The sequence below is a fragment of the Hyalella azteca genome, unplaced genomic scaffold, assembly GCF_000764305.2.
Source record: "Hyalella azteca isolate HAZT.00-mixed unplaced genomic scaffold, Hazt_2.0.2 contig17629, whole genome shotgun sequence".
NCBI lineage: Eukaryota > Metazoa > Arthropoda > Malacostraca > Amphipoda > Hyalellidae > Hyalella > Hyalella azteca.
In genome coordinates this window covers 20,999-44,670 of record NW_025947405.1, presented here as the reverse complement: position 1 = coordinate 44,670, position 23,672 = coordinate 20,999, and the positions used below count along the sequence as shown (strand labels likewise).

Here is a 23,672-nt window from a genome sequence, read left to right as displayed (position 1 = left end):
CAGCAACTCTGTTTACGTCCCGCCTCTACCAGCAACTCTGTTTACATCCCGCCTCTACCAGCAACTCTGTTTACGTCCCGCCTCTACCAGCAACTCTGTTTACGTCCCGCCTCTACCAGCAACTCTGTTTACGTCCCGCCTCTACCAGTGCACTCAGTAACAGAAGATACCGGTATGCTTTCTCGTGTGTGGGACAAGTTTGGCTACCATTTAGACGTTTGCTGTGCAGCACAAGAGGGACATGTTGAGCATTTATAAATATGGAAAAAACATGAAACTTCCTCCTTCGATTTGTGGATAAATTATTCATTTTGAATTTATACTTGAATAAATACAAATTCATTAGATTAGTTCCATCATTTAGAATAATCTTGTATGTTATGTGGCCACTTATATGAAAGTATATAGGATTCTACAGGAACCTGGATGGTAGAGGGAGGTAAAGGCTACAGTGAAATAAGAATGATACCTGGAGAAGAAGAAGGACGAGTTGTTCTGGAGCTGTCTTAAGTAACCACCATTTTTGCCTCAGCGCATCAAACACTTGCAGACTGTCATGGCTTATTACCTTTCAAATAATATAGAGTAAAAATGTTGTAATATGTGGTATAATGACCTAACAAACTATATGAACAACCAATTGGAGATAAATAAGCGCATCAAACACTTGCAGACTGTCATGGCTTATTACCTTTCAAATAATATAGGGTAAAACTGTTGTAATATTTGGTATAATGACCTAACAATCTATATGAACAACCAATTGAAGATAAATAATACTTCAATAACCATAATAAATTGTACATATGCGATGCAGAAAACTCTCAAATTCTTAGAAAATTGACACCTACTATTTGAAATGATGAACTGCAAATGTTTGGAATTAAAAACTTCAAAATAATAATATATGGACTAGGTTTTGAATTTTTTAATGGAATATAAGGTTAAATGTGTTTGGATATACTTACAGACAGCTGTAAGGTTTTATCGACAAGAATCTTAGCAATTGGGTTTTTAGGGTTTTGATACAGAAGCCACACACATGGAGAATTGTTCTGTTTGGGAGACAGCACACAGCTCACAACAGCACCAATTTGTTCATTTCGATCAGTAGAATTGTGGCTGGAACATAGAGAGAAGGCTAAATGAGCAATGTCTAAATAGAAAGAAATAACATCCACACTAAAACTTTGTGAAGAAGAAATTGTGAATTTCTGCTCAGATATATGCTATAAAGAAATAGAATTTTTCAAAAAATCAACATCTAATTGATTTTAAAAATGAAAACCAGTTATGATATGCATATATTTATATGTATAGATTAATATTAAATGGCAGGATTTACTTGTTTACACACGTTATATGTATAGTAGTACCTATATTGTATATATAATTTCAAAATCCAAACATTTATGGAGCACCTAGTTTAATAAAACTCAATATGAATTATTAAACACAAATTGAGCAACAAAACAGCCCCCAACTATACAGCTTCTTCAATTAACAAGTGAATTATTTCTTAGGATCTTGATCACATTATAGATGTAATTTTTAAAGATTTTTAACCAGAGCCTAACATAATTGATTTGTTTTCCACCATTGAATTCCTAATAAATAGCAATACAAAATCATCTTACTCTTGGAAATAGTTTTCAAGGTACTTTAAAAATTAGGCAGTGAAGAAGCTTTGAATGAACTCTTACAAAACGATTTTCTTATTTGAGCAGAAAATTAATTGATTTATTCAGTTCCCTATGCAGTATCAACAGATGCAGTTTGGCTTATCTGCTGTTAAAATAATGGCAATTTTTTAAAAGAATTTTATCATCTTATTCAAAGTTGTCAATATCAATTAACTCACATCAGAGTGACTTCGACTTTAACAGCAAGCAAGACAGGATTAGAATCAGTGACTCCAGGGTTGCTGAGACCAGCACCGCTGAGACTATCAGTCGCAGCTGAGGAGGCTTCATTGGGTTGCCGAGGAGGAACGTAGTTGAGAGATGTCCGGCTTGAGGCCAATTGAGCAATTGGCGGGTCATCGAATATGGATGAAAGATGAGAACTACAACAAAAAAATTATAATTATAAATACGGTACTAATCAGATATGAATAAAAATTAAAAATAATCATTTTTATTTATTCATTTTCAGAAGTTTGTCATGGGAGCATATAATTCATCTTGAGGACAACAGCTGAATGTTACAGTTTATTATAACCAATTTTAGGCCATAATTAGCAAAATCCTCTGAACATGCACCAAAATAAAATGGAATAAACTGGGACGAAAGGGACCAATAAGCACAAGATAATTCCACATTAATAAATATGGAAATCTTGCTACATAATGCAAAACATGTTCTCAATAATGTTCCTAATATACAGTAATAATAACACAGATCCTATCTTTTTGAAATTGTAAGCTTTTAGTTTTTTCTTTTTTGTGTTCCATTGTCATTTCCTTATCACTTGGATTTTAATCTTCTTTGTGTACATTTTGATTGTTTCTGCTGTAATTATATTCTCTAATTTTTTTAACTGATTATGGAACAAATCTCTAAAAAAAATTCATTCAGATATGGTGCATTTACTTGACATTTATTTTGCTTTTAAATTCTTGCAACTTGAGCACACTAATGATATTAGTTGATATCTGGCATCTTGACTGGATTAACAGGATGGCAGCTAGAAAGTCTTCACCAAAAGGCAATTGATCTCATCTCCCCATATTTTTGTAGGACTCCTGATTACTTCTCATATCACAGTTCATCATTACTCATCATATCACTGTTTATCATTCATCATTACTTATCATATCACTGAATATTAATCTGTATTCATATTTATCCAAAACTATCATATCAAAAACTATCATATTCACCAAAAACTACCTACCAATTATACATCATCAGTAATGGAGAATTATAATTGGGACATTAAATCTCCCTGGATCATACCTTGTTGTCTTTGAGGTAATGACTTGGTAAATGTATTTGGCCATATTTTTGTGTAACTTAACAGTCAAAGCCATTAAAAATCATAACATATTGATGATCTTGCAACATCTAAGTGAAGAATGAAGTAATAGAAATGTTAAGGTCTCTTCTATGCCACTAGGAATTTCAGCATATGAAGTCCATTCATTGTTAAATTACTAATAATAGTGCAGGTTGCCTAACTAATATGGTATGGTAATTAAAATTTTTATCAACTTACAAGCAATTTTGTATCATGTTTTGAGACATGCCAAATAGTACCTACATCAATAAAATAATTACTTATATCACAGATATGAAAAATTTAGTTTGGTACACATAGCCCTCAGGCCTAACTATGGGCAAGCTAAAAATGTCACAAGCCTAATACAATTTATTATCATATCATATTAGAAAGTATTACAATATAATACCGGTAATTCAAATATTTCTGATCATAGATTGCTTATTTACCTGGAATGTGGCTTAGGGAGAAATTCATCAATTTCATCTTCTTGATTGATGACTTGATCAATACTAAAATTGATACTGGTAGTAGGTTGTTCTTTTTTTATTCTTCTAAACATTTTAATTATATAAAACAGTAATATAAAATAATTTATTAGCGATCAACATGGAAATTGTAAAAATATATCTACATCTGCCACTGCTCAATTTGAAAAACGTTTACTCATTATCAAAATTTTGCATCCCTAAATAAACTAAATTTGAGTCAATTAATAAAATCAGCAAATTAGTTATTTCATGTGCCCCCATTCATGCACCCGTGTGGGATGGCTCTGGTGGTAGGTGTCACAAAGCAGTCTTAAATCCAAGGTGACGTAGAAGTACGGTAGGTATGCTTTTGGGTAATATTTCCATGCAATGGAAAAATCACCCAATCAGCATTCTCTAGTCAATAACCCTAGCAATTTATGTAGGACACTCTCAATCTGATCAATTGGTGCAGAGCAAGTGGTCCTGCCAACAAGCGGTCTGAACTTCTCTACATACACAAATACGCTTATTAGTATTAGATGGCAGAATTTACTTTTTATACATGTGTGATTGATGACCAGAGAATTCTTTAATTTACATTATCAGGAAGTGGAACAATTCTTCAGATGACGGTAGATTAAAAGGCAAGTTTCAGGAAGTTGATTTTGTTTATTAACAATGTTTTGAATGCAATAAACATTCATTTCAAGTTAGAAGAAGCATTAAATATTGAAATTTTGGTAGAAATAAGTACATACCGTCAACCAGGGCTACTGGGGACGATTTTGAACGTTTTTCATTCATAACTTCTTACCATGAAACATTTCATAAACAAGTTTAGGCTCATTTCAAAGCTCTTTGCAAGTGCTATCACATGGCTTCTCCAAAAAAATTTCGTATGCTATTTGTAAGGTGCCAGAAGCAAAAAAAGAGTGTCCCGAGTAGCCCCGTCAAACTTGGGACACTTGGAATACAACTTAATTTTAAAACATTTGAAGCATGCAGAGTGTACTCATCCATTACTAACAGTACACTGAAGTCCTCCTCTTTCATTGTAGATGATGTAGAGGTAGNGTTTCTCCTATTTTTATGAGAGTTTGATCTCTGGGCAGGAGTTAGGATCTCATCATCTGAAGTTTCTGATCCAAGAGTGATTTCACCTATGTCATCATCATCAGCACAAAAACCCTCAAAGTTACTGTTCCGGGGAACTGTGGAAAGGCCAGTCCCTCCACCAGCAGCAACTGATCTCCCCAAAGCCGAGTCAGGAATTGCCAAAGGTGGAACTAATGATGGTGAGTCAGGTGTTTCTGGGACACAAACAAGATCTTTTGACTTATCTCCTACTGGCAAAGGCGATTCAACAGTCTCAACTAGTTCAGGCAAAGAAGGAGAGTTGCTGCCTTCATCTGAAGACAGGCTACTCTCCTTCCGCCTCTTATGGCGCGACATCCTCGAAGTTAACAATGTCGCGCTATTGATTAATTCTTAGAGTTCAAGAACACAGTTATCACGAGTTTCAAAATTGAAATTAAAGATGTAGGCTTAGGAACTTACTTACGACCGTCGTCGACTGCAGCTCGAACCTTGGCGACAGTCTCTAAATGTCCTCCATGTACCTCCGTCCGCAGCTCGAACCGGAATCAACATCCATGAACGAACATACGAAACTGCATAAAAAATAGCATATCGGACGTCACCAAATTCCGCACTACAAGATTATTTCGATTTTGACTTTGTACAAAATATAAGGTCACTAATTATTTCAATTTTCTCGTAACAGTCCAGTTATGTAAAATTTAGAGACACATTTTGTAAACTAGAAGACATGGTTAATCATTCCTGAGATGGAATGCAAGGACTACGATAGCTACTATCTTCTTGAAGTTTAATTTTTTTTAATTATCGAAAATATTCCAGAATGAAACCGGATTACTACCTTTCGGCTATCCATAAGCTACTCTGAAGATAGATCATCGATTTATGAAGCTGACTGGGAGGAGGGAGTGTTCGGTTTTATCGCATCACAAATAGTTCATATCTGCTATACTGCCAGATAGCGATATGTGATAGATAGTCCCATGGTTGAACTACTAGTTCAACCATGGATAGTCCCTGTAGGAAATTATAGGGGTGGTGAAACATTTAAGTTTCGTTACTTGTTGAAAAGTTTTGGAGATAATCTTAGAGATCGAAATAAAAAATTCAAGCATCGAAATATCAATATCAAGCATCGAAATAAAAAATTCGCGGCTACCAAAAAAATTATGACAATAACCAATAAAATTTGTAATTCAAACTTAAAATAAACAATACGCATGTTATATCTAGCTGTACATTTTATTTAAAATCCGAATGAGTTCGGATTTTGCTGATGAGGAAAAGTTCATTTCGATGCATTAATGTTGTCACTAGAACATCATGTCAGCCTAACCTCACAGAGCCAAAACTCACATTGCCTAACCTCACAGAGCCTAACCTCGCACAGCCTAACCTTACACAGCCTAACCTCACACAGCCTAGCCTCACACAGCCTAACCTCACACAGCCTAGCCTCACACAGCCTAACCTCACACAACCTAACCTCACACAGTCTAACCTCACACAGCCTAACCTCACACAGCCTAACCTCACACAGCCTAACCTCACACGGCCTAACCTCACACAGCCTAACCTCACACAGCCTAACCTCACACAGCTTCTATAGAACAATGATAAATTTCCTTGTAAACGGCACCGAGTGCGCCGAAGCCAATTCATATTTGCCATTGTATGGCTGACATACCGTTGGCTGATTGCTTAGTGACTGATTGTCTTAAATGCCGAACTTGGGCAGTTACTTTTAGTGGGTTTTAGCATCGGTTGAGCAGTGAAAACTATGGAAATTCTATACTCGGATTATTACTCAAAAGATGGCCTACATGTCGATCAGTCTATTATATTATCGTCGCACTTGTATCACTTAGGTTGCACTTCTGTTAGACTGAATTACAAGAACAAAAATTACATCACTATGATGACTCAACCATATATTCTTTTTCAAAAATTGCATGTCCATTACACAAACTTTTTTATAGAAATACCAAATTTAAGAGGTAGGTCGCTGAGGAACTATTTGCTGAGGTTGCCTTGAAACTATTCGTACAACTAATAATGCCTGTGAGAGCTTGTAAATGCCTGTTTTGTGAGCGTAAATCCTGTACTAATAGAAATGTTGTTCGGACACCTTTGAGTTGTGTGATTTGTCACGGAAAAATAAAATTATCTCCGGCAATGTTTGCTATGCTGTTTTTATCGCTGTAAAATTCTGTAGGACGGATGGCGAAACGCAAGAAAACTTAGCGTGAACGCAGCCGATTGCAAGAATTTTGCAATTTCCCAATTTTGGTTGACAAAAATTGCCCAAAAAGATATTACCAACGCAATATTATCAATATCAAATGTATCCCATTCATTAAAAATTTGAATTTTCTTCTTGTAATAAAGAATTCATGAAGAATGTGAGATAAGCAAAAAATAATTAGAGAGATCCTTCGATGTTCTCCATTCGCTGCTCCGCTCAACGCACACGGCACAACGGACAACGCTGGTGTGGTCAGTGCTCAACATGACTCCGTGAGGGATGGTGTATCAAACTTCAGCTCTGAGTTGGTCGAAAAGTGAACGTGTGATAATACGTTAGTTTTCATTGTGCTTCAATTTTAAAATAAAATACATCTTAATAGAGTGATTATTCATACAGGATTATAAGCATCGGTTAATCGTGTTGAAAGTTGATGAGTTTGAGTGTGTGGGCCGTTGGATAACCTGAGGCAGAGCGAGTTCCTTCAATGCTGCAAGTAGCAGCTTCACCGGAGCACAACATTGCAGGTAACTTTATTGCAAACTTAATTAAATGTTATAGATAAGAGTTATAGGGTATGAGACGAAGTGATTAGTTTATTGAAATAACCTTAGAGTTTTGCGAAAAAATTAGCGTAAAAATTTTCAGAGGGAATGAAGTTTCCTGCAAACTCAAATCTCAATAGTAAAGTTTCTTTATTATTTAGGTACCTACATAGTTAATGCAGATTTTAATGCCATATTAAAAAGTGATAAACCAATAGTCAATTAGGCTAGCTCTGAAGAAATTAAAAGGGGTGTTTACCTCCGCCACGTTTTGACGGGCATCAGTTGAATTTTATGAACGAAAATATTTTCCCTTCCTTTCCTCTTGGACAGTTAAAATTTGAAAGTTCGTCTCACCATTTACTTGTTATGTAGTTTATTGTTCTCGATCAATTCAAGTTTGTTTACAACTTTACATGTTTGCAAACAGAGCATCAAATACGTAGGCGTGTCAGAGTATGATGAACGTCTCGGAAGTATAACGTTGTGCAGTTAGAGGGAATGTTTATTATGTAAATTATAAATGTTTCATATTTGTAGTACCAAAATAGTTGAAGTGCGCAAGTGAAATGTAGATTCGCAAGTTTCATGCAGCGCATTTTCAACTTTGTTCCAATTTAACTAAGAACATTCATTATTATGCCATTCTCTACTCATCTTAACATAAAAATATATGTTTTTCAGGTGCGCACTGTAAAAATCAAGCACGTTTTTTCATTAATTTTTTTAGATAGCAATGATTTTTACTGAGTGTAAATCGTAACTGAATTAAAAATATTACTGAAATTGACCGCTGAAATTCCTTTCCGCTTTCTAGATTCCGTTCCCAAGTCGGAGATTTGAGAAATTTCCAACTTTGCTTGCACTTTCATCCAGGCTCACGAGAAATTGAGTGAAACGAAGACTTAGTTACTTATTTATCGCGTAGTTCACTACTTCAAACTTGAAGAGATCTCGGTTCATTCTAACGAAATTTATAATTCATTTAAAAATGGCATGACCACCTAAATCATAGCTTATGAATGTACAAAGCAGACTCAAAGGTCATGAGACCTTTGGTTAAATAACCAAAGGTTATTCTGTTTCATAACACGAAATTAGCGACTTGAAACGAAATTTCGCATCAAACTCAGAGCTGTCCCAAACTCGGAGCTGTCCATTACGCCGGGGCTCTTGCCTGCAGCGCTATGCTCCTCTCGAGGTACGAGGTAAAAGTTGAAGTCTACTATAACACAACAGTACCGGGGACTAAGTTATAGAATAGAATAGAATAGAAGTGTCGGCACTGAAGAAATAGGCCCATGGCCTGTTGCCGATTCTTGTACTTTTCGTGACTTGATTCACAAGGGATCCGGCCTTTGGAAGCCGATCTTTCCATAACAGACGATTGAGTGAGTTATGCGCGAACAGATGCTGATTATCATCTGTTGCTTATCTGTTCTACCAAGAACGTTTTTACAAAATATTTTACTTTGGTTTGGCGAGTAACTCATAAATTATTTCACTATTAAGTAGGAATGTGTTCACTTCTTAGCGCATATTTTCTTGTCTGCCTCCCATAAGTGATTGAATACCATTCAACGTTCGTCCCAAGTCAACTTTATATTCAAAACTTCGAATGTTATAGTTGGTCGACAGCTACTTGAAGCTTGGAAGTCAACAGAAATGAGAACTTATGCTACTAGTTTGTGATTAAATCCTAACGCTTTTTCGTCCTCGGGTTCAGTTGTCGAAAAGATATCTTGGCTGGCTAAAAAATGTCTGTCATCGCGAGCGTCTGTGAGTCTGTATTTTTTTGTGCGACGAGAAGCTCGCTGTTGAGCTCGCGCCGCATATACAGCGATTGTCACGCACAAAATTCGTCCGATAGCGCTTGACAATGCAGGAAAAATCTCATTGAACTAGTCTAAGCCAGTCTATTTAGCATTGAACCATTCTAAGCCAGATTATTTAGCATTTAACCAGTCTAAGCCAGACTATGTAGCATTTGAAAAACTTGCACGACGAGTAACGAGAAATGAAGGTAGTGTTAAGCTTGCACTTATTCCATGAACACAACTTATGTTATTCACTCTCTATCTCTATTGCACCGCTAGCTCTGAAGCATTTCAAGCTTGTAAATTAGAGAGCTTGTACAGATAAAGATGACGGTCTGATCATTTGTACGCAGTGCACAACGAGCTGATCAATGAGCGCTCAGTTCTGAGACGCTATACGCCATAAAAGTGCATGACTGTTGGCGTATTTCCTTGTACGTATGTAATGCTTTAGTTCTGTAATATTTTGTATCATTCCTTAATGATTTGCTCAGATTTTAGTGCTTATCGAGATGAAAAAATGTCTCATTGTATGATAACTACGCATTATGCGACGCCTTGCCTTACTTTAAAGACAACTTTGATAGACCCTATGTTATTGTTTTCAAAGTAAATGTTTATTTAGCATGTAAATAATGAATATTTATATATAATATTGTGTGTTGTTGTCTTATTATATGATAACCTACTTATTATGCGACGCCTTGCCTTACTTTCAAGACAACTCAGATAAACCATATGTTATTGTCTCCAAATTAAAAATTTATATATCATATAAATAATGAATATTTGTGTGTGTGTTGTGGCCCCGAGCGCAGGCCTTTCTTTATTATTATTACTTACTATTTATTACTTTAAAGAAAGACAACTCTGATGGACCCTATGTTATTGTTATTAAACGTTTGTGTAGCATATAAATTAATAAATAATTAATATTTGTGTGCGTGTTGTGGCACTGAGCGCTGGCCTTTCTTTATTATTATTACTTATTATTAATTACTTTAAAGAGAACTCTGATGGACCCTATGTTATTGTTATTAAACGTTTATGTAGCATATAAATAATGAATATTTGTGTGTGTGTGTTGTGGCACCGAGCGCAGGTATGAATGCCGGTGCACGCCTCGCCGCGTGCTGCTGCATCCCTCAGCACCACCAGCGCCAGCCTTCTTGCTGAACAATTCTGGCATCAGGTTAACTATGAACAATAACAAGCTTCCTCTATGAAATTCTGGCATCATCGTAGGTCTTTAAATCTTCGTTCACTCTCTGCACAGTGGCAAACTCAGTTAGGTACTCAGACGTGTCCATCACTGCTTCAGAGAAGAGCTCTTCTGTCAGGCTGGCGCCTGACGATGATTCAGCTATACCTACTCCTACTGATACCTTTGAATGATCTTCACACTTATTCGGTAAGCACTAGTATTTATAGATTTGCACCTGGTTTCAGATTTGTCCACAACACCGAGAACGTTGGTTGTTAATTAAGCGATAGCACCACACGTCTTATCACTATGAACGAACATACTTCTTCTTCTTCTATTTGTAGTTGAAGGAGCTCTGGAGACGCGTCCAAGGTAGCCCCTCGACAGGACGGTGATTTACGGGGGTTGCGTAACTGTGGGCAAAAATTCAGAGATAAGACACTTCAGAGTGCAGAGTTACTACGAGAATATTGCTACTGGAAAGGGCAAATGCTGCATTTAAATGAATGAGGTTTGAATATATGTTCATATTTCATCCCGGGTTAGTGTTCACTGACATGCCCTGCACTCAGCCTCACATGAGTCTGTAGGCTCTACCGAAGGTCCAGCCTGGGCGGCACAGCCTGGAGCTTCTTCCGACCAAAATGGTCTTATCAATATGTGAGAGTGAGTTGCTACCTCACAACAAACAAAACTCCTGTGGGCATGTATCTGAAGGATCAAAAATTAAGAGTAATATTGAGGTGAGCAGCAAACAATCTCCACAAAAGACAGGCGCAACAAGCTGTACACTAGAGACTAAGTAAAGAGCTGATCCCAAAACGACTGCAGAGAGTGATTCTGCTCNTTGCTGCTGTGAATCACATTTCGTGACGCTACTGGGCATTGATGAAATCTTGGGGGCTGTTGCTGCAGTTATTGCTGATGTCTTGGCTGTTGCTGCAGTTATTGCTGATGTCTTGGCTGTTGTTTCAACAATTAATTCATCGCTGTTGATTCAATGTCTGCTGATCTGTTGCTGTAGTCACCGCTAATGTCGCTGCTTCACATTCCCCCCAGAAAGCGTGGGAAGATCTGGTGCAGCTTATAACGTCTCGGCTGGATGACGAAATCCGACGACATTCGTGTTATTTTAAGGCCGTCTGCCGCTCCTGTTAACACGTCACATTTTGTACTACGTCTTCCTTCTTTTCTATGTAAATTTCTGAAGACTGACGCTCCGATGAACCTTGAATCGCTATTTTTGATAGAATTTGCACCTGATTACAGTTTTATGTCTGAACCTATTGCCAGATGAACTTGTAACTGATTTTGTGTTGACTTTTTATTATATGTTACGAAGATGTTATTCGGGATGAAAAATGAAGTGGACCATATACAGGCATGAGGCGCCCGTCCTACGCCCCATACAGAGACACGCACATGGAGGTCGTGTGTAGGTACGGTCGAGTCTCATGTACACAGTCCCGCTCGTCTGTACGTAAACTACGCTAAGTTTGCGCTGCACGTGTAGCCTTTCCGGTAGCATTCCCTCACGCTCGCGCTGCTTAGCATTGTTTTGCCGCGTGCTNAGGTACGGACGAGTCTCGTGTACACAGTCCCGCTCGTTTGTGTGTAGGTACGGACGAGTCTCGTGTACACAGTCCCGCTCGTTTGTGTGTAGGTACGGACGAGTCTCATGTACACAGTCCCGCTCGTTTGTACGTAAACTACGCTAAGTTTGCGCTGCACGTGTAGCCTTTCCGGTAGCATTCCCTCACGCTCGCGCTGCTTAGCATTGTTTTGCCGCGTGCTGGTGTGGCCGCTATTGTCTACTGCTTCCATTCAAGCTCACGGCGATAAGTAGGATTTTTCAGTTCCTTAACCCTTTTGTGTTTAAACTGGTTTATTTAGCATTTTGAGGTTATCGCTAAGTAGGATTTGTCAGTTCCTTAACCCCTTTGTGTTTAAAGAGGTTTATTCAAAATTTTTAAGCATTTCGTTGTCTCGGAAGCAGTGCCAGAATATGATCGTGTTAAATACTGCCTTGTGTATTAAGCGAACGAACAATAACCCCGGTATTGTATGTTCTCATGCGCACACTATAACAAATTGGTAGCATATTCCTGACCATCGTTTAGCTTTTTGAAGGCTTGCCTTCGACCAGCCTTGTGAGCCATCATGTGGTATCCACGTAGTTTTAATCATGGCTCGTAGCTTAATTAGGTCAGCGGTTGCCTGCCGCCCTCAGCTCTTTTGACGAGCCCGAGTGAGTATGGTTGTCCGTGCAGCTTCTATTATTAAGTAAACATGAGCTGTACTATAGTACGAGTATATTGAACTGTAAGCAGATACGAGTATTGAACTGTACTAGTACGAGTATATTGAACTGTAAGCAGATTTATTTTAATTTTACGAAAGCTTTTTCCTACGTTCTGCTAAAATCGGCATGTTTACCTCTATGCAAGCTGGTGCAGCAGCCTGCACTGCTGGTGTTGCAACTAGTATAAAGTATCAGGACTGTTTTCGTTCAAATAACATCGGATACCAGTGAGCTGGCAGAGCGACGTTTGTTTCGGATACCAGTTGTGGCTAGGTAGGTTAAAATCAACAGTGGAAATATCGCTCATGCAGCTGCGGATATCTCAAGCAAATGTTGCTCTGCCAACTTAAAAGTACTAATCCCACTACTAGCTTGATAGTAACACATGTTTCTAGCAGCTGTATGGTGGTAAGCACCTTTCTACCAGCGGTATGGTAACAGATGTCGGTCTACCAGCTGCAAGGTCACAGCTGTAGCAGCGGAATGTGTGGAGAGGTCAGAGCTGTAGCTGTAGTGTTGTAGGGATGCCTGGGACGTGAAAGGTAACACTGCTCTATATTAGGCCGGCATAGGCTATCACTGGTCACTAATTTTATGTAATTCTAGCAGGTCAGCCCGGCGTAGCCCGGGATAGATACATAATCCTTTCAATTGGAGAATCCAGCTCTTCCGAATCCCGTCATTATTGAAACCAGTTGATAATTGTGAACCTAAGTACCGTAATTGAATGAAAACGCGTCAAACTCATTGCCGCGATCGTCCTTTTAAGTCATGATTTAAAATGTAAAGGCTACATGGCCATTTTTATACATCCACACCTAATAAAGTTAACATCTAATTTTTATTTTACAGTACATCAAACTTCCCACCATTTATGCCACAGGATTTCATTTGTAAAGATAAAATTTTCAACTAATATCCCGACACGGGGAGATAAGATCATGGATACGTTGCCGAATAGCCCTACGTATTTCCGGAGTTTGTAGGCTTCGAACACGCACTCCAGCACACTAACTTTGATGAATATTTAACATATTTACCATATATGGTGGTGATTATGTCTTTACCAAGGCAGTAACTATTCAGGACATGAATGCCATGCAATTGCCATACTTATTACCTACTGACATTGTTCAGTAGCCCGTTTGTCCCGTTCTAATTACTTAGAACGTCATAATTACTTAAATACGGAGACAGTTAGACGCAACCAAATTGCTCCTACACACCAAATTGCTCCTACACAGTGCTGTTGAAAGTGTGTGTGATGGTCACATCCCATGTGTTTTGGTCGGCATGATGCACTTGCTGTTTGTTGTGACCCTTCCTATACAAGGTGCACTGTGTAGTTGGTTCCTGCTGTATACCTTAATGCTGGTGCTGTTGAGTATCACGTGACACTCTTGTTCTTGTTACATTCACGTCTTGTGTTGGTGTAACGTTCAGACGCACTCCCTTCACTGGCACTGAAAAGTCGAGAGCAATACAGAGCTGTGCGTTGTATTGTTTATGGCTATGCCAGCCTGTGTGCTCTATGGTGTGTGAAAGTGCTTGCCTCTCAAATTATCCTCGTAAGATCTCAAATTATCCTTGCAGCAACATCTTAAATTATCCTTGTAATATCCCAAATTATCCTTGTAATATCCCAAATTATCCTTGTAACATCCCAAATTCCTCTCTCACATTCCTGTAACATCTCAAATAAAGTTCTTTTATGCTCGGCGTTGCGTCGTGTTGGCGGTAACAAGTCATCTCCTACCAATACGTGGCCGGTAAAAACGGATGGTATCGTTGACAGTCCTGCTGTCGTGTTGCTGCTGCTCTGACTCTTGTCAGCTGGCTAACTACAACAAACAAGCGGCCTCCCAAATGCCCAGAGTGAAAGTGCAGCAGACGCAGCGGCACTCTCGACCGGAAAGTCTCATGCTGGTCGAGAGGCTATGCGTGTGCCATGAAGCTACGTCGCTACGAGCAGCCTGTGTCATGTACGCAGACTAGTTAGGTCCCTCCTGTAGAGTACTGCGTGGCTGATGTTTCTGATGTAACAGCGGCCATTGATTAGCATCGTTGTCATGTTCGTCGTATATTTTCATATCGTTACTTCCGTAATTTTGTTACTCTGTCCTCACCCCGCTTCTTCTCTCACTCCGCATCTTCCCTTACTTCGCTTCTTCCCTCACTCCGCATCTTCCCTTACTCCGCTTCATCCCTCACTCCGCTTCTTCCCTCACTCCGCTTCTTTCCTCACCCTCCATACTATGTCTGTGTCATGTACACTTTGGAGAGAGACTCAGCAACTGCTTGTCTTTGTATGGATTACGTTGAACTGTGAACGAATTATATTGTGCTCTAAAGCTACTCTGATTTTGACGTCACATTGTGACGCAATTGAGCATATGACCTGCGTAACGCTGTTAGCCGCGGCCTGTTGGGGCGCGTGCTGCGCTTCAGTGTCAACGACCCACAAACTTACGCTCAACCCCCACGTCTGACTCCATTTCTGGATCACGAATAATGCAAGCTTTTATCTTTGCTCGTGCATTGTCTTCAGATTTACAGTTGGCTCTTGGCTATGAAGACAGGCGATTATATATAGTCATCAATTTCAACAGCCAGTGTCTTTCGTCGAGTTTCCGAGCGGTTAGACACTGAAAATCGTTAAGGTTATTTTCTCTCATTGTATATTTATTTTGATTCGCGTTACATTCATAGTAATTCAACCGTCATTATATTGGCCTGCTAAGCATTGTGTGATCAATGAAAATAATAGAGGTCCCTGCATCGCCGAATTGTCAACACTATCGAGCTACTTTGGGATGAGGAATGCAATAAAAAGCTGATGTGTTACTTGCAGTGCAGTCAATGGTATGATTTGCGGACAAAGCATGATTAATTGGCTTTAAAAAGTTACCTTGCTTATTGTCTCTCCTTTGCACCACATGACATGATGCGATAGACGAAGTTCAAATGTGACGTTTCCTGCCCTGCGCAGAAATGCACGCTATCTTGATTGTCTGTAATTGCTTACTGGAATGCCGAAGCCTCGTGTAGTGGCAACGTTATTTCAAACATCACACGTTCAAGACAAAGGAGGTCGCTGATTTCCTGTGTTTACACGCCAATGTAATTGTCAACGAGCTTACTCGATGATGACGACGACATCAGGACGATCAGCTTCTACTCTGATCTCTCGATCGTCGGGCGACGCTGCTCGATTTATGATTACCGGGAGCAGCTTACGATTGTGTACGACGGAGCTAACCTTGAAGTGTCACTCAAGTGGCTGTGTTTGTCTCGGGGCGGGTTTTTTTGTGCCCATATATGCATTTCTCTTGCGGTGTCTTTTTAGGCCGCAGTTATAGAAGCACCTCGAGCAGCGAAGCTCTCTCGCCTTGAGAGCCGACCGCAGCCTTGGTCCGAATGTCACGTCATTCATTGTAGCGTCATGTTAGCGGTGGTTAGCTCAGCGTTCCAGTCATTTCGTGTTAATCCTTGCATTTTTTGAAAAAATACCTAGTGTAGTTTATTCCTTTCTGCTCATATTTATTAAAAACCTTGTTCAAATGATAATGAAGCGGGTCTCGGGAACTCTCTCGTTAAAAATATGGTAAATTTCCGTGGCGTCTTCTTTGCTTCTATGTTTATATTTATAATATTTTGATTTGGATGATTTCTGTGTAATTCATCATTCCTTGAGGTTGTTGTCGCCACTTCTTCATTTGTTGTAGGTTGTTTTGTTGTTGTCTTAGAAGCACTCGTAGCTCGAAGCTCGAAGCAAAGTAGCTCGGCAGCTGCAGGCAGCAGAGGTCGTGGTGAAGGTTGTGGCCTGGGCTGATATTTCATGGGTTCTTCGAGCCTCCATGTGCTCCTCTCCTTCTTCCTAACGTCCACACAGCCATCGCACTTTTCATCACGCCCTCATCATCATCACGTTGATGATGATGATGATCATCATCATCACGTTATCATCATCATCACCATCATTTATATAGCAATTTGAATAATCGCCACCGTGGTGTCATTTTTTGTGTTCAACATCAGCCGACTGCCGAAACCATCAATCGCCGTCACCGTTAAAACGCAAATGAATTTTGAAATACAAAAAATCTTCAAAAAGAAAATGAAGGATGGAATAAGACAGTGCTCAAATTCACAATGATTGATGGGACAAGAAAACTGATAAATCGCACAGTAACTGATGAGAACACGTTAATTACTGGGCAGATAAGTACAATGAGTGATAGAACTATTATAAAGTTTAGGATTCACTTACATAAACTATTCATTTAGCACACGATTTTCTTGTTATAATTAATTTATTTTTAGCTTGTCTTTATCGAAAGTATTAACTACACCTGCAATCTTACGACTATTCGCGACGTGAGTAGAAAGCGCTGAAGGTTTTGGTTGGGCCGAGGGAGAAGGGACCTTGAGGCCCAAATTATTGCGCAGCACGCAAGTGTCCTGCAGATGCAGGGTGTCCTGCAGATGTAGGGTGTCCTGCAGATGCAAGGTGTCCTGCAGATGTAGGGTGTCCTGCAGATGTAGGGTGTCCTGCAGATGCAGGGTGTCCTGCAGATGTAGAGGCGATAAGAGCGCTTCACAAATCAACCTGTCCTGGCAAACAGAAGCCAACTGTGATGGCCTGCGAGGTGAGGCGGTGGTGAACGTCTGCTAGCAAGCCCACCGGCAGACGTCGACCATCGAACTTCAGTTTGTATTGATGAATTTCGATGATTAAGAATATATAGAAGTAGATGAGATTTATTTCAGGAATTTGTATGTTTAATTAAGAAACTTACGTGGGACCTATAGCGTGGTTATGCAACATTATAATTGGCTAAAAGACGTATATTTTACACCTTGTAACTAAATAAATAGGATTGCAATCCTGTTTTAGAGTTTTGCAAATAGGATTGCAAAACACTCTCAGAGTTATCTCGGATATGCAGTCTGAAATTATGTTCAACTGTCATTGCCGTACGTAATAAGCTGCCTCGTTCATTATTCAGTTGATTTATCAGCCTCCGGGGAAGTTCATGATTGACCTCCTCTAATTACCATATCCTAAAGGCAGGCAGGTGATAACTCTTATTTTATTTAAGAAAAAAGTGTCATCTCTGCAGGGGTTTGAGTTCCCGAGTTCGTTTTGGCGGCAGCCTCGCAGACCGGCATGCTCTCAGTACTCATGTCGCGCTCATGGAATACTATTGTAATTGAACACTCTCAAATAGTGTTCAATAGTGTTGGATAGTGTTCAATACTGTTCAATGGTGTTCAATAGCCACTATTGAACACTGACACAGCTCTTTTGATCTGTTGGCAGCGCTGCAATATTATCGTCCACTTATTATCATTCAAAGTTAACTTTCTCTTTCTGGTATTCATTAACAGTATTCGAATTTTTTATGCTCTTTTTCAGTTTTGCTATTATTTTTCAAACTGTGTGGCATTTGAACAAAGTTTTGACAGTTGGTGCCGGAGGTCATTGCGATCTTTGGTGGTTGCGACACGAGCGTCTCATTGCTCACTTCTGTCGATTATCAGCGGCAATATTTTTGTCTCTAAATGTCAATTGTCTACAATTGACATTTAATTGTAGGTTACATAGTATTCAATTGCCTACATAGTATTCAGTTTGTACTTTATTACATTGCAACTGTCACTGCTTGGTCGATAGTTCCGGAATTTATGATGTTTGTAGCCAACTTATTTGCAATGGACGACTCGAATATTTACTTCTAGAATAGTAATACTCAATGAATTTGATAAAGAGCATTGTTTATTCGTCTAAGAAAATAACCGAAAACCGTTGTAATATTTCTTGATCAGTACCTAAACGATGGAGCACGAATGAAAACCACAGAACGCCAATACGTTGCGGACCCGAGAAATAAGGTGCGGTCTCATTTCTTTAATAATTATACTTTCTCGGGTTTCTTTGTCCTATTGATTACTCACAAGTAGGGAGAAGCACTATGCATTGTGTATATAATTTTCGAATAAAACACCGATTTTACATGTTTGATTTCCCTTGAATTTTATTCCTATTTTCTATAAAATCTGTTTAGTTGTATACCTGTTTTGATCCGCTTCACTTTCATTACCCGCAGAAAAATCACTAAAATGAGTACATTTCACTACTGAATCACGCATTTCTCTTGCCATAGAGCCGAGCGTTGTACGCGTTCTCCCGCGCCAACACTTGCGCGCTTATAGTGAGTTGAAGAGATAGCGAACTTGATGATGGCCGGCCTCGATTAAGCGCATTTGTGGTTTGCCTGCAAATGATCGGACGAGCTTCACAGCCTTCCTTGCGTCATGAATTGCTTGAGCTCTGTGTGCACATATGCTGCGCGCTGTACATGACACAGACACGCAGCACATGACACAGACTCGCAGCACATGACACAGACACGCAGCACATGACACAGACACGCAGCACATGACACGGACACGCAGCACATGACACAGACACGCAGCACATGACACAGACACGCAGCACATGACACAGACACGCAGCACATGACACAGACACGCAGCACATGACACAGACACACAGCACATGACACAGACACACAGCACAGACACAGTCAGTACACTGGCCGTCTCAAAGAATGTCTTGTCTGTGAGGTGCTATAAGGGCCTGACTCTCGGTGTTGTGGCAGCCCGGCAGGCGTAAATCATCCCTCTAGGATGGGCGTATCTCATCGCTTGTATCGCATTCATAAGATCTTAGCTCTGCAGGGCCATTCACTGTCGGTAACCACATTGCCTTTGTCAACGGAAAGCTCTTGTAAGCCTATAATTATCTTGCAAGAAAACTTAGAGAAAATGAAAAGATTAGATTGTAATTAAGTTTTTAATCTGCAAGCACAACGCATATTATATAAGGATAGCATCGGATCATCGTATCATTTTGACATGAATTTCTACGTCAACTAAGAACTTTCTGTGTTTTTTTATATTGCCGCTAACTGCAAGTGTTGCTTATGTTCTTGGCCGAGAGAACCATGCTCCTCAGAGTGCATATATCGCAACGATTCTTCTTCGATGCAAAACTTCCGTCTTGTTGTTTACAAGTTCTTGAGATGTAATGAATTGTTTTGTTTGTTGCAGAAGTCGTGAACGCAGTCAGGCCACGAAACTGCGACTTTCTTGTGAGTGAAGCAAAATGTCTGGCCCTGCCCAGTGATTCTGGCATGTCTTGCTTATATGTTCGTGCTCAAGTAATAATGTCACTAGATTGCTTGAATCGCAGATTAACTAGAAATTTAAAAGCGAAGAAAACTCCAAAAAAATTCAGCATATCTACGTATATTGAAAACGTTTCGGAGACCAGCTCAATTACATTGAGCTGGTCTCCGTTTATGTTCGTTACGTTAATATTCGTGCTGCGTTCAATCTTTCATCTTCAATAACTTATCGAAGTTTTCGATATATCTTTAATTCATGTCATCTATCAAGTGTTACAGTGATGCCATTACTTCGCGTGCGTATTTACGCTACAGTTAATACGATCAAGATGCGTGTAGTTGCTGTAGTAACGCACCATTAAATGTGATTAAAAGAGTATGCTTTTTCGTAAAGTAAGAACCGGAACAACATTGAAGATTCGTTTAGCCGCTGTAGTGGCCGCCACATTAGTATGCACGTCGCTGTCTCGAGTCAATGGCCGGCGGCGCTCATGCGCCGGTATCTTTGGTCAAGAAAAAACTTACCAATTATAAAATTGCTGGAATGTCAGTGTGAAGTAGTGATGGACTTTACAATCTAAATTAATTCAGCTTGGTTTTTAAAATTTTTTTTTAATATTTCTCATTTATAATTATTGTGTCTTCGTAAACTTAGCACGGTTACATCGGTTAACATGAAAATTCTTGCACTGTTTTCGAAATGTAAAAATCGTTTTTTTAAGTAAAAAATCGTATACGACATTGGAATTTACAGTATATGGCAGTGAATTCCCTGATTCATTAGGCCGTCGGGCTGATCATTTTCACTGGCCGTGACTGCTGCTCTACATCTGTTGCAGTTAATCCTGCTGAGTTTCAAAATTAGTGCTCCATTTTTCATTTCTCCGTTGTTAGAAATGAACCCTGATTGAAACATTCTGATCATGTATCGAGTAGCAATATAAGTAATGTGTGCAGACATATAAAAGTACATACAACTTAAGAATGTAATGCAATAAATGGGAAAAATAAGTTTACTGCAACACACGACGGACCGCTTACGGGTTACTTTCCAGGAATCTTTTAACTTTTTTATATTGAATTTCTTGAGTGGAGAAAATGATTGTACATGTCGTGGCATAACTGCCTGAGCTGTATTATTGGGGGGTGCTGACCGTCACGATCGCTGCACATGGTGCCATGAAGCTCCCAGTAATGTGGCTATATCAATATTTCCCTCGAAATGAATGTGCGATTTTTGCTTCACGTGTAAGCATCCATTCGTGAGATATTCCTTTGTCTATCCGTGAAATATTTCAGACAATTGAAATATTGAGCAACTCGGTTGATTTGAAACTTATCGTTTAGAAATTATGAAGCAATTCCGCATTAATTATGGAATATAGTTAATATTTTTGAGAGGTTCATTTTTTGCATGTCTTATTTCCCCATATGAAAGACGGCATTATTGAGCAAATTGTGCATGTCCAGTTTGAAATTCTCGCAGTAACCAAGGCCGTTAGGTGCAGGTACATTGGCTAAAATATCGAACTAGGCCGACAACGACGAACGCAAGTCGCATAACCGCAGTTTGCGGACGATTAGGCCGGGCACGGCAGTGGCCTCGGTCGTTTTCTCGCAGGCATGTTACGGTAGCTTGGACATGCCTGCCTGTTTACTGCCTTGGGGCGGCGCTGGTGCAACCGTTGGGGCAGACATATGTTCAGCCGTGGTTGGCTCCCAGACTGCGGCGAATTCTCACTGGCTATATTGTGGACGGTGCAGTGAACTCTTTAGCATTAGGCCGCTTTATAGGCTGGGTTCGTCAAGATAATTTCGAGACGAGTGGAGCAGCCGTGTCTCGGGATCATGAAGATGGCCTGCAGTGTCGGGAATATAAACGTAAAGATACAGGAAATAATCTAGTTATATTTTCTAGTATTGAATTGGTCCAGCATAATTTTTCATAGGTGGTTTCAGCTGCCACCCATTCAATACACCCATGTCGAATGGAAATTCGTTTGTGGGGTTGGAAGTTGTACGGGAGACTAGAGAGGATAATAGAACGTTTTAGCTGCTACAGGAATAGGTAATAGACTTCAGATTGAGACGTGACATTATTCATCAGTTATAGTCGGGGAATATTGCAGTATTTGAAGCTGATAAGAAGTATTCGGCTCGATTACATACATGAGAAGACTTTTATATGAGTAATCTGAATTGAGTTTTAAGCTTTAGGATAAATCAGTGCTAAATTTAGTTGTATATCACATTCTATTAATAAATTCATAGTATCAAAATTCTCATACAAGTAAATGTCAAGCGTTTTCTTCACTTCATGTACATTGCCTTGCATATCGAATCTGACGGTAAACTGACTGCGGAAGTGTGACTGAAGTGGTTTTATTAAAATTCTATTCATTTTAGCAGTTGCAGGAACAAGTACCTAGCAGTATAGCCAACATAGTTAAATAATAGCGCTTATGAACTTTCTCTTCAAGTATTTGGCTGCGAAGCTACGTGTTAGTGCAGCCTACACTCACAGGCCTCCTTTGACGTGCGATTGCCTGCTTTCTTCTGCACCTTTTCACCTCTCGCACCGTCCGGAATGTCGCGGTGCTTGTGTTGGTGCTCCCGCCCCTTTAATTGCTAGTTGTTTCTCTTAAATTGCTAGTTGTTTCCCTTTAATTACTAGTTGTTTCCCTTTAATTGCTAGTTGTTTCCCTTTAATTGCTAGTTGTTTCCCTTTAATTACTAGTTGTTTCGAGCCGTATTTGCTGTGCAAATATCTGGTTTGTGTTAACACACTGATTACAAAAACTCTGTGCATAATATGTACGAAATGGTGTTGATTTGAATTTGCGAGTGAAGCGTTGATGATACCTGATATTTTTCAAGCGCTAGTTAGTTTGGCATTTGTTTGTGCAGAGGTTCTTTCCCAGTCCAGCCTCGCTCTCGCGCCTGCTTTCTCTTTTGGCTTCAATTATATAATAAGAATATCCTTTTATGCTTGTATTTTAGCTTACATACTCCATGAATTTTACCATAATTTTGCTTTCGAATAAAGATTAGAACTTCCGTTAGTTTTATAGCATTCCGGAATCCGTGTCGTCACAAAAACAATGACCATCACAAAATAATGTTATAATTCTCTTAAATAAAATAAAATAATGTTCTAATTAATATAATGTTCTACACTCTAATAATATAAATAATGTGTGTACGTTCTATAAATAATGCGTTTACGTAATGCACATGCACTATAAATGACGAACAGCATTGATTGTTATGGTCATTTAATGCGTAGCTTCCGAGTTCATAGATGAGCGCCTATATAAGCTCGATCCTTAATCCATATGACACAGTCAATATCGTCGCGCCAGGTTCAAATGGGAGATCCTGTTCCTGTTTTGGACGCTAAATATGCTGTCTGCAACTATAACTCACCGTAATTAAGTAGATAATGTGAAGTATATTTACCTATATTTTGTTCCTGAACCATCAAATCTAAAGGTTTAACTGGATTTGAATAGCTTTCTTTAGGATCATATAAAAGACTTGCCATTATTTCTAAGGCTCTCTGCCATAGCTCACATATCCTGACTACGATCAGTGCGTGATCTGAACGGCCTGAGAAGGTCGCACTCTGCACATCACAACGCATCGGAAGCGGCAGTTACAGCCTCCAAAGCGCTGCACTGCCGGGCCTCCACAGCATCGGAAGCGTCAGTTACAGCCTCCACAGCGCGGACATCCTTGTTGCGACAGAGCAACACGACTCATGAACGACACCGACACGCTGTCCAGTGTCCGTC

General features: G+C 39.4%; 2 protein-coding genes across 2 annotated transcripts in view; one reads left to right on the top strand and one right to left on the bottom strand.

Annotated features, from left to right (window-relative positions):
• Window positions 1–487: 487 nt before the first annotated feature.
• Window positions 488–3,581, bottom strand: LOC108670306 (the record flags this gene model as incomplete). The annotated part of the gene is given in 4 exon segments (XM_018157768.2): window positions 488–568; window positions 969–1,122; window positions 1,862–2,065; window positions 3,451–3,581. Coding segments are annotated over 4 exon segments (552 nt in total), but the record flags the coding sequence as incomplete, so codon positions are not given.
• A 3,505-nt stretch (window positions 3,582–7,086) lies between these two features.
• The window catches only part of LOC108670305 (protein FAM43A), a gene marked incomplete at its 3' end in the record, with an annotated part of 37,314 nt that continues 20,728 nt past the window's right edge, over window positions 7,087–23,672 (top strand). Inside the window, 2 exon segments of the mRNA XM_018157767.2 lie at window positions 7,087–7,344; window positions 19,802–19,840.